The 12,076-nt window shown below is 29.9% G+C and overlaps 1 protein-coding gene across 1 annotated transcript, besides 9 other annotated features; it reads left to right on the forward strand.

Annotated features, from left to right (window-relative positions):
- Positions 1-951: 951 nt before the first annotated feature.
- Positions 952-2,010: a mobile genetic element.
- Positions 2,011-2,039: a terminal%2Cinverted (terminal inverted repeat of MuDR-4N1_TV transposon ID:TVAGG3_0159040).
- Positions 2,011-3,152: a mobile genetic element.
- Positions 3,119-3,152: a terminal%2Cinverted (terminal inverted repeat of MuDR-4N1_TV transposon ID:TVAGG3_0159040).
- Positions 3,153-3,703: a mobile genetic element.
- Positions 3,704-4,000: 297 nt separating this feature from the next.
- Positions 4,001-4,054: a mobile genetic element.
- Positions 4,001-4,054: a terminal%2Cinverted (terminal inverted repeat of MuDR-N2_TV transposon ID:TVAGG3_0159060).
- Positions 4,055-7,017: 2,963 nt separating this feature from the next.
- Positions 7,018-7,336: a mobile genetic element.
- An 817-nt stretch (positions 7,337-8,153) lies between these two features.
- Positions 8,154-10,223: a mobile genetic element.
- Positions 10,224-11,028: 805 nt separating this feature from the next.
- On the forward strand, positions 11,029-11,601 carry TVAGG3_0159090 (DNA/RNA polymerase superfamily; the record flags this gene model as incomplete). Its single annotated transcript, XM_051224901.1, has 1 exon — positions 11,029-11,601. One exon carries the CDS (start codon positions 11,029-11,031, stop codon positions 11,599-11,601), a length of 573 nt encoding a protein of 190 aa, XP_051109887.1.
- Between the last annotated feature and the right edge of the window lie 475 nt (positions 11,602-12,076).

Here is a 12,076-nt window from a genome sequence, read left to right on the forward strand (position 1 = left end):
AGAATATACTAGTTTAGGTGATATTAATTTTTTCGATAAATTTGAGAGTATGTACGTTTAGGGCATGAAAAGTGTCAATTCGCTCAGCGAAAGCTGAGCTAGCTTCGTTCTCGAAAGAATAAGGAAGGAGTGAAGGAGAATGATACAGAAGTTGACACATTCATATCATTTCAACAAATTTTGATCAAATTGAAATTCAATAAAATTCAATTCAATTCATATCCTTCAGTCAGTACATTGATATCCTTCTGCATCACAATGATAACTCGGGCATCAATAATTCTACAACTAACTCAGAAAAAACAAGATTATTACTTCCTGCTTACAGCTTTTAAAAAGTTTCGATGATAAAAATCACTCTACTCTCGTTTATCGACATATGGTGATAGTAGGTAAACATATTCTTATCGATATTAATAAAAATATTTGTACGAAAATCTTATCCAATTAGAGAGTTATTCATAAAGTATATGATAATTATAATTACTTTATCTTTGTTTTATCTTTGAATAAACAATTTAATTTAAATTGCATAATATTTTTTGGTTGAAAGACAGGAAACTTAGTTGAGTTTGTATTATTTTTATCGTTTAATTCATCGTATCAGTGAGTGATCCAGATATTTAAGATATTTAGAAAAAAAATTATTAATTTGATTAACAAATTTTAATCAAAATAGCAAAAATCTATTTGATAGCTGTAAACAAACAATAATTTTTATTTCAAGCAAAATCACTTATTTTCATCTAAACGTATAAAATTGTCAATTTTATGAAAATAAATTGAAAATCTCATGAAATGTAAAGGAGAGTAATATTTTTCAATTTTCTTTTTTTCTTTGTCTCAAATATTTTCTGTTGGGAATTTTCTTGTTATCAAAAAATAATTTTAATATTTGTTTATTTCATTACATACAATAAAATTTTAAAAACTCTATTTCTTCTCAAGAAAATTTTTTCCTTCATAAAGGTACATTCACTAGGCGATAACAGTAAAATGGGATGAAAATAGGATAAATAGCATCCCTATATAGTGCCTAACAATATTTATACGGGTCAAAAAAAATTTGGCGAGAGATTTGGCGAGTTATAAAACTTAGAAAATTGAGAGGGATTTTTATTTTTGAATTTTTTTTGGAAAGTTAAAATTGCGATTAAAAATCGATTTCCATGAGAACTAAGCATCTCATCATATATTTAAATCGATAAAAATATTAAATAATAGTTGAATAGTATAACAACGTGAAATTATGGCTGAATCTACAGAAAAAATGAACATATTTGACATTTTTGAAAATTCATACGTTAGATGGTGACAGACTCATAAACTATACTTTAGCTAAGATTGATATATGGTTTCAACAACACATGGTTAAAATCGTAAAAATATTTTAGATTTCAAAAAGATATATATGGTAATATAATGGAACAAAGTCAACAAATAGCATGTTAAATATGTTATAATTAACTTTTTATTAGATCCAATAGTAGATATCGAATGGTTTCCAGCTTTATGGTTAAATATTTTCTTTTCGAGCTTCTCTTTAACTGTTGTATTAAGGTTGTAAATTTTTTGATGCTAGAAACTATGGAATCTTCTTTGCTGCTGCATTTTTCTTGAGAGTTCTTGCAATTTCGAATAGATCTGCGCATTGTATGAAATGGAGGCTTTAAAATATCTTGAAAACAGAATAGGACTGCTTTTCCAAAGGAATGCTTACTTGTAAATCAGAGAGTTTCAAAATTGACAGCAAGATTATCATCATAACTTTCGATTTTGCTGCGAAAAAGGAAGACAAGTAATTAACAAATCATTTACTGTTGTTCATCAAAAGAAGAAAACTTTGATAACAACTAATGATGATAAAATCAAGCTATCTTTTAATATTTTAAATTGATAAGACATTCAAAATATTTGAATGGTTTAAAATATTTTCTTTTAATTTCTATAAGATATTATCATGATTATATAATAAAATTTAAATTTTTATTCAAAAAGGCAATATTTCAAGAGTGCGGGACAAATTTGCCAAGTGTCACTTTTCAATAACCTTAAATTACGCTTTTCTATTTTTTTTAAAAAAATAACCATAAATTATATTTGAAGAAATTATGTCTATGATATATGTTTTATGCTAGAATCTTGGAGTTTTCATGCACTACACAAGAACTCCAAGGTTCCAAGAGTGAATGCTCAATAGCAATTATAGAGATGTACCTTTTCAAAATGACTTTTACTGATTAAATTTAATCAATAGAAGACATTTTGAAAAGGTACCTCTACAATTAGATATACAAGAGATTCAAAGCTTCATTTCAGATAGATTTGAAACTTTGAAACTCTTGGTAGATTTTGAGTGAATGCTGACAATCATCTTTGAGAAGGTTTTCTTTAAGAAAACCTTCTCAAAGAGGTTTCTCAGGAGCCCTAAGGCTCCCTTTCGTAATGATTGGGAGCCTTGGGGCTCCTGAGACGAAGAATGGCTTCGCCGAATCTTTGATCAGCAGAGGCCAAATGAAAAGGCCTCTGCTGATGGATTCTCAGGAGCCCTGAGGCTCCCTTTCGTAATGATTGGGAGCCTTGGGGCTCCTGAGACGAAGAATGGCTTCGCCGAATCTTTGATCAGCAGAGGCCAAATGAAAAGGCCTCTGCTGATGGATTCTCAGGAGCCCTGAGGCTCCCTTTCGTAATGATTGGGAGCCTTGGGGCTCCTGAGACGAAGAATGGCTTCGCCGAATCTTTGATCAGCAGAGGCCAAATGAAAAGGCCTCTGCTGATGGATTCTCAGGAGCCCTGAGGCTCCCTTTCGTAATGATTGGGAGCCTTGGGGCTCCTGAGACGAAGAATGGCTTCGCCGAATCTTTGATCAGCAGAGGCCAAATGAAAAGGCCTCTGCTGATGGATTCTCAGGAGCCCTGAGGCTCCCTTTCGTAATGATTGGGAGCCTTGGGGCTCCTGAGACGAAGAATGGCTTCGCCGAATCTTTGATCAGCAGAGGCCAAATGAAAAGGCCTCTGCTGATGGATTCTCAGGAGCCCTGAGGCTCCCTTTCGTAATGATTGGGAGCCTTGGGGCTCCTGCAGCAGAGTATCGCTCCGCTCCATTAATTTTTTTTTAAAAAAAGTGCCGTGTGGCAAATTTGTCCTGTTCCCATATTTCAAACTTTTAATTTCAAAAATCTTAATTCTGCAATAAGTGTATTTAATTGTAGCAAATTTAATGATCCTTCGTCATGCTTAGCAATTTGGAACTCATAAATTAATGATTTCTTCAAGTAAAATTCTGCATTATTTCAAAAGTCAATAATTCTCTAGTAACTTTTCTTCAAACCCTAACCATTATATTATATGTATAATGGAGAATAATTGCAAAGAAAGATAGCCGAATTTACTGGGTAGTTCTTGTGATGCGAAATAATTGCAAATTAACACCTAGTTTTAACAGCATCAATCTCTTTTTGCTCTCATTTAAATGCATCCGCACACTTTAATTTTGAAATATAAGAGTTTTGGAAATTATCAAATTTATCTGCTCAAATACTATAGATCTTCATAAGTGTTAATAGAATCATTAGCCTTACATATAGTGTTTAATATAATGATGCACATTATACTGGGATTCATTCCTTATTCATCTAGTTATTATAAGATTTACAACCCCATGAAAATTTCAAATTTTGTCAAAAATAGTGAATGTACCTTTTCCTTCATATGAAGAAACATTTTGTTCTCCATTTGATACTGAGTCTAAATCTCGATTTTTGAATTTTCTTCTTTCCAAATTTCTTTTTTCCAAATTAGAAGTTTAATTCAAATTTTCAATAGTTTATATATTTTCTCAAACCGTCTCAGATTTTCTCACTTTTTAGGGATTTTCTCTCAAAATATACAAAAATAGTAATATCAATACATGTGTCTAATATACTTTAAAACCATCGTGACAAAATTCAAAAACGAAGAGTTCTTCTCTCCAAATTTTTTTCAAAATCAAAAAAAAGGGGTCGTTATCGATTTTGTAATTTAATTGTTATCGTCTTTTTCTAAACGTGCATTTTCTTCATATTGGGATAATGAACATAACTTGTTCTGAGCTTCCAATGCACAAATCGTTTTTATTCTAAATGGATTCATTCCTACAAGTTTGGCAGAAATCAGTGAATATCATCATATATCGAATTCTTCAATTTGGCAATTTATTTAAAATCGTTCTCAAGAATTCTTATCTTCATGTAGTCAAATAAAACGGAAATGCGAAAATAAACTTTTATTCGATATTACAAAAAAAAAATTATATTGATCGCTAAGATTTAAATACGTATAGTTTAAGTATATGTGGTATCATTATGTGCATATTCTGATATATATACTTGAATGATATCACAAAAATAACAGAAATACAAATCTTGAATTAAATTATATCATAGAATACAATTTTAATAAACGAAAAATCAAACCCTCTCGCAATACAGCCATTTTTAAGAGTAGTTCTTTCAAGATCTTCGAAGATTTGGAAGATCTTGGAAGAACTGCCCTCTAAATGGCTGTAGCTTCGGTATTGTTACTATCAAGTAGAAAGTTACGGTAATTACTGCCATTTTAAGAGTAGTTCTTTCAAGATCTTCCAAATCTTCGAAGATCTTGAAAGAACTGCTCTCTAAATGGCAGTAGTTTCGATGTTAACATGATAATATGAGTGAAATTTTCTTATTTGAAGTCGGTTAAAGAGCAGTTCTTTCAAGTTCCTTCAAATCAGGAAGGGTCTTGACAGAACTGTCCTCTTATTGATTGGAATACCGGTATTTTACGTTGGTAAATGCTTGATTTGAATTGGGGGCTGAGTGTTGGAGAAAAAAAACATTAAAAAAATAAAAAGTGCCAAAATAAAAGAATTCAATCTAAATATATATATAGTATTCTAGGCCTGTCCAAACTTTTAAAAAAGCTTACCACGTGGAAGGAAGAGACCAAAAAAATCGTGCCTCGGCGGCTTCGCCGCCTCGGCACTAAAAAACAGCGTATCATATTTAATATGTCCTTTTTTCTTTTTCTCTTTTCCTCTTTCTCTCTCCTTCTTTCTTTCTTCTCTTTTTCCTTCTTCTTTTCTCTCTTTCTTTTTGGGCTGCTTTACTTTGAAATCTCTCATCAATTGATGAGAGAAATAATAGTAAAGTAGCTTCAATGTAAATACGTACATTGATTGGGTTATGGTTAGCGGTAATGTCTGTATGTAGTTCGATTGGAGCTGCCTCACTCTGAGATCTCTCATCAAATGAAGAGAGTTCTCAGAGTGAGGCAGCTCCAATGTATATGTGCGTATTGATTGGGTTGCTGTAAGAAGCAGTGCTTGTGTGTAGTTCGATTGGAACTGCTTTACTCTGAGATCTGTCATCAATCGATGAGAGTTCTCAGAGTAAAACTGTTCCAATGTGTAATCTTGTGCTAGCTTGTCTGTTCGATTGGAACTGCTTTACTCTGAGATCTGTCATCAATCGATGAGAGTTCTCAGAGTAAAACTGTTCCAATGTGTAATCTTGTGCTAGCTTGTCTGTTCGATTGGAACTGCTTTACTCTGAGTTCTCTCATCAATTGATGAGAGAAATAAGAGCAAAGTAGCTCCAATGTATATATGTGTATTGATTCGGTTTGGTTAGCTGGACTGTCTGTGAGTAGTTCGATTGGAACTGCCTCATTCTGAGATCTCTCATCAATAGATGAGAGAAATAAGAGTAAGGCAGTTCCAATGTATATAATCGTATTGATTTGGTTGATTTAAGTTGGAGTGTTTGTGCGTAGTTCGGTTAGAACTGCTTTGCTCTGAGAACTCTCATCAATTGATGAGAGTTCTCAGAGCAAAGCAGCTCCAATGTGTAAATTTGTATTAGTTCGGGTGAAAGAAGTTGTAGTGCTGGTGCGTAGTTTGACTATCAGAAGCTCGCGATTCAAAATCATCAAATGAAAAGTTTATAGTGGGCTTCTTGATAATATGTTTAAAGGTGATGTTCTTGTTCGAGTTTTAACAAGAAGGAATACATGAGTACGTAAGCTCCGGCATTCGCCGAGCGAATTAAAGATAACGGACGAATTTAATTTATTTTATTTCAAAATTTAAAATTTTAATATTTAATTATATAAATTAAAATAAACATTTTTACAAATTTTTATAAAAAAATATGTGACATATCGTTAGTAGTAGATGAGTGCGGGTTGTGTGACTTTTTTTGTTACATCTATATATAGACGATGCATTAAAATATATTTATTTATAAATCATTAAAAAAATTAACATAATTTTTAAATAATTATTTTTTTATCTTTTATAAAAGAATCTATATATAGATGATGTCAGATATTCCGCGATTAATTAAACATTGTTTAAATCCTGATGGTTAAACTTCAATTTAAAAATGAAGATTGTGAATTATTAAATGAATATGAAAGCCAAAATAAGCTAATGAGGTATAAATATAATGATAAAGAATATTTAATTTCATGGAATCAATGGAGTCATAATCAAAGACCTCATAAACGAGAAGAAGAAATTGAAAATAATGAAATGGAAATCATTGATGACATTAAAGAGGATGGAATTCCTAAATTTTGTAGAAAAACCTTTAGAACTAAGTTAGGAGCATATAAACGTAGAGTATTAAATCCTGAATATCTTAAACATTTATTTAAAAAGGAAGACTGTGAATTATTAAACGTTAATGATTATGAAAATGCTAAAATCAAAACTGAGATATAAATATATTGGAAGTGATGAAAGGTGTAAAGATAAAGATAAAGTTTATACAGTTTCATATAATAACTGGCACACGTTAGGGATTAGAAAACATTTAGGAGATTATGGTAAAAGTTCCGAATTCTTCAAATCTAGTATGTATGAGAGAGTAAAAGAAATTAGAAATAATTATTTCATGAATAAAAATAAACTTTAAAAATTCATGTCTTACATTTTTTGAATAATTTATTTTTTATTTAATGATAAATGAGTGTCACAACTAACAATGTTAAAAAAATGGGATTCACAAACGAGGAAATAAAGGATATATTAGAGGAGGCGAGTTATGAAGTTAATAAATATTATTTAAGAAATTGTCAAAAATTCGCGGAGTTATTAAATGATTTAGATTATGATGGAAAAATGAATAAAGATGATGTTATAAATTTCTTATATCCCACATCTGAAGAAGAAAAACCTAAAGAACCTGATGTTTTCCCTGAATATTATGAAGAACGGATTAAAGATGATGAATATGATGAAATTGAAAGACTGGAAAAAATAAGAGATGAAATAGATGAAAAAATTAAGGAATTAAGAGAAGTTGAAAAATATAATGAGAATGAAGTAGAGGGTTTAATGAATATCCCAGCTTCAGAATCAGAAGTTCAAAAATCTCATGAAGAAAGATATAAAAATTACTTTTTGGAATCTACTAAAAATTTATTAGATGGTGAAATAGATGAAACACTTTCAGAAGAAGGCACAAAATTTATTCATAAACATAAGTTACAATTTATTGACGATGGAGATTATCCATGTATATTACTTTCACCTCCTCTTGATTCTGAAAAATTCAAAAAGCACTGAAAAATGTAACATATGCAACAAATACGATTAAGAAAGAAGACCATGATATTTACACAAATTATTATTTAAATAAATGTACAGGTGTTGATAAAGTTTTTGATTTGTTAGATAAAATATCAAAAGAAACAATTGGTACATATAAAATTTTATGCGATTGTGGTTTCATTATTGAAGATACTAATAATGTTTCATATGAAAGAACAGCACCGAAGGAAGATGAAGTGGAAAAGTCTATACCATTCGTTATTAAGAACATAAAAGATATGAAAACTTATAAACATTATATTTATTCATTTATTTCAAAAAAATGGAAGCAACCCATAAAACATCATCTCATCATTTTATAGCTATTCATACATTCCTTTTCAAAGTTGTGAAATTAAATAAGACAGGAATTAGATTTAATGTATCAGGGTACGCATTCTTGAGTAAATTAAAATGTATTCGTCACGTCGCAGATGATAAAAATTTATGTGTTCTTAATTCATTTTATGGACTTTAGCCCTGGACTTTAAAAAATAAACTTTATTTTTATTTATTTTTTAATTTTTATTCTTACATAAATGAACAAAAATGGAACAGCTAAAATGAATGATAATCAAATTAGAGCCGAAGGTAGAAGGTTATTTAAACGCTTCTATAACATTCCTGATGGTGTTAATCCTAAAACTCGTAGAAGTTATTTAAATGAAGCCATAGATGCATATGAAGGATTTGACATTTCATCAGAAAGTGAGAGGTTAGCAAGAATGTTAAATGTTAATATTGATTTCTATTATTGTGATCCTCAACCAGAAGACGTAGACATTAACAAGGTAGACTTTCCATTAGTGGATTCAATAATGATAGATCCAGAATTTGAAACAATAAATATTTTATTAACACAGAGTCCATGTGGAAAACTTCACGCTGACAGAATAACAGACGTTGAAGCACTCACAGGATATAAAGTTTGCCCCTTTTGCAAAGAAGAAGTATATTCTATCCGTGATGATCCAGAAAGGAAAAACCAAAGAAGATTTTTAAAACATTGTGAGAAATGTAAAGAAAATAATGGAAGATTAATTCAAGACGTTCAATTGCAAAAGACCCAGCAACCATATGCACCACATATTACGAAACAGAAGATATATCAATGGCTATTAGCTCACAATTTGCAGGAATATTATAAACCAACAAGATATTATATTACTTTTGACTTCGAAACATTAGAGACTAAAGAAGAATTACAACTTTCTGAGTGTGCAACTTTAAACGCTTACTTAAAACCATTCATGGTATCATCAACGGTTAAATTAAACGATAAAACATATACGAGGAATTTTTGCTTAACTTCGAGTGATTCTTTTATTTCTGATTGGATTGAGTTTTTATTTTCAACCTGTTCATTAGTTGCTAAATCAAATATTGAACAATATGAAGAATTAATGAAGTCCCATACATTAAATGAAAAACAGAAGGAAGCATTTAAAGAACTTCTAGATGAGGAATTCAATAAAGTGAATATCATAGGTTTTAATTCGGGAAAGTTTGATTTAAATTTAATTCTTCGTGATTTAAACACTGCAAAATGGAAAATAAAATCAATGCTGGGTTCTTCTTCTCAATTTAAGCAAATCATTGTAAAGAAAACAAACTGTCCATATGAATTAAGATTTATTGACATCAGAAATTATATAGCGGGTGGGACATTAGACCAATTCACTCAAGATTTCGGAAACAATAAATCACGTGTTAAATCCTTTTTCCCTTATCAATTCATCACATGGGAGAATTACGAAGATGAATTATATAAAGTGGAACCATTCACTCAAGATTCATTTTATTCAGCATTAACTCAAGAAACAATATCCGATTCAGATTATCAAATATATCTCAATGATGCTAAAAATTTTAAGAATAGATTAGAATATTTTATTCATTATTGCAATAAAGACGTTGAAATTATGATTGACCCAATTGATAAAATTATTGAAGAAACATTTGTTTATAAAATTGACATGCTTCATAATCTTTCTTTATCATCGAATGCATCAATGATTCGTTACGCGTTAGCATATAAGAACTTCAATCCTAACGAAACATATCCAGAAGAAGAAAATGTGGAATCAAGTTTTGAATTAACAAAAAAGTATTGGAAATATAAAATTGATTCATATAAGAAACAAGATGAAAAAGCAGAAAGGGATACTAAAAACAATGTTTCAATGGATGACTATCAATACTATCACGATTTAATCCTTTCATCTAAATGCAAAATGTGTGGTAAAGCGTTTACATATGCTAATAAACCAACATTGGATAGAATAGATAATGAAAAACCACATACCAAAGAAAATTGTCAGTTAATGTGTTGTTATTGCAATGTCGTAAAATCAAATAAAGATGAAGATGTTCAACGTTTAAGAATCAATTTAAGAAATTATACATTAAAAAATAATTTACCAATGACTCTAGATTCAGTTGAAGCTTATCACATCCTCCGTAATGGAATTACTGGTGGTTTATCAAATGTTCAACATAGAGTTAATCTTAAAGGAATCACACACATTAATAAACTTTCATATAATCCAGAAACTAAAACTGTATCAAATGAGGACACCCAACATTATGACTCATTTCGTTGGTGTTGACTTTAATTCATTATATCCTTCATCATTTTCATCTAATCCTCATGATTTCATTCAATATACTGACCATAAAATGTATATGCCGGGAAGATTGAATGGTGTTATCATTTGTGATACAGCAACAAAGAAAGCAAAAGCACTGGGAATAATTAAGAAGAAAAATACTTTATTCGTGGCTGAAGTAAAGGGTCACATTGATGAAAAATACATTAATGATTACATTAACTTTTTACCGATAATAAGAAACTTAGATATTATCACAGATGAAAAAACAATTGGTGGTTTTATGTATAATTACATGAAATCAAACAATCTACCAGTTAACCAGAAACAGAGGAAATTAACTCAGTTAGCATCAACACACAACCAATATCAACCATTTTCTTCTTATTATCTTTGGTATCTAATAGACAGATTTCATTTTATCATTGATGACATTCAATCAATTTTAACATTTACGAAAAATACTTGTTTTAATGAATTTGCGAATGAATTTATGAACGAAAGACAAAAGGCTGAATTAGAAGGAAATAAAGGAAAAAGTTTATTTTGCAAGATTTCACTTAATGGTTCATATGGTTACGATGCAATGAATACACAAAATTACGCAAAGACTAAAATAATGAATGCACAGAAGGCACGCGTTGCATGTATGTCAAATAAGTTTAAAAACATAAGAGAAATAGGAGAGGATACGTATCAAGTGATGCTTAAAGATAGATTTTATAGATGTGATACATGTTTACAAGAGGCATTCTTCACTTTAGATAACGCAAAATACTGGTATTTGGTTTTCATTTATGATTTTATGTATAAATGCATGAATGTTAATCGTTTTCATTTCATTGAAGGTGATACTGATTCATCTTATTGGGCAATCGCTGGCGACCCAAATCTTCCTAACACTCAAGCATTTCAAGCAATTGTAACCGATAAAAAATTTTATGATAAAAACATTTACAAATTCGCACCTTTTGATTTCTTCTGTTTTAATGAGAAATTTAAACCTAAATTAAAGAATAAAGCTGAAGAAAAAGCACATGAGAAGAAGTTATTGGGTTTAGCAATTGAGAAACAAGGTGATAACATGGTTGCTTTATGTCCTAAGTGTTATACTTCATTCAACGGTTCAATTGATGGGGGTGATTTTAAAAAGATTGCACAAAAAATGAAAGGTGTTAGTTTACGACAAAATAAACAATTAACACCTAAAAATTATTTGGATATAATAAATGATAAAGTGATATTTGATGGTCAGAATATTAATTTACAACTTAAAAACGGGTCAATGACTCGCTTAACAATTGGTAAGACTGCATTAACAGGAGCACACACTAAGGCTGTATGTTGTGAAAATGGGTGTTGTATGCCATTTATTTAATAAAATGCCACAGAAGAGACAAAAGGAACCGTAAATAATGGTTTTGATACTATGATTCAAAGAGGTGGGCACCCTTAAAACACTTATTTTATTTTTATATAAATGAATAGCGTAGATTTAAAAATTTTAATTGATGATTTAGTATTTAATCAAGAAAATTTTGATTATTATGATTTAAAAGCATATCTCCAAAAACATGATAACAATATAACGGGTGATGATATGGATTATTATTATTCGTATTATAAAAATGAAGTTTTGAAATATCATGATAAAATAATTTCTAAAATTAAAGACAAAATTAAAAATAATGAATATTCAAAGGGAAAAAGTAAATCACAACTTAAACAATTGAAAGATTTCAAAAATAAAGTATTAACAGAAGAAGATATTGATGAATTATATAATTATATAATTTATTAATCCTGAGCCGCAAAACGCCAGGTCCTTCAGACCATAAATGAAGCACAAGCTT

Source organism: Trichomonas vaginalis, chromosome IV, assembly GCF_026262505.1.
Source record: "Trichomonas vaginalis G3 chromosome IV, whole genome shotgun sequence".
Lineage (NCBI taxonomy): Eukaryota > Parabasalia > Trichomonadida > Trichomonadidae > Trichomonas > Trichomonas vaginalis.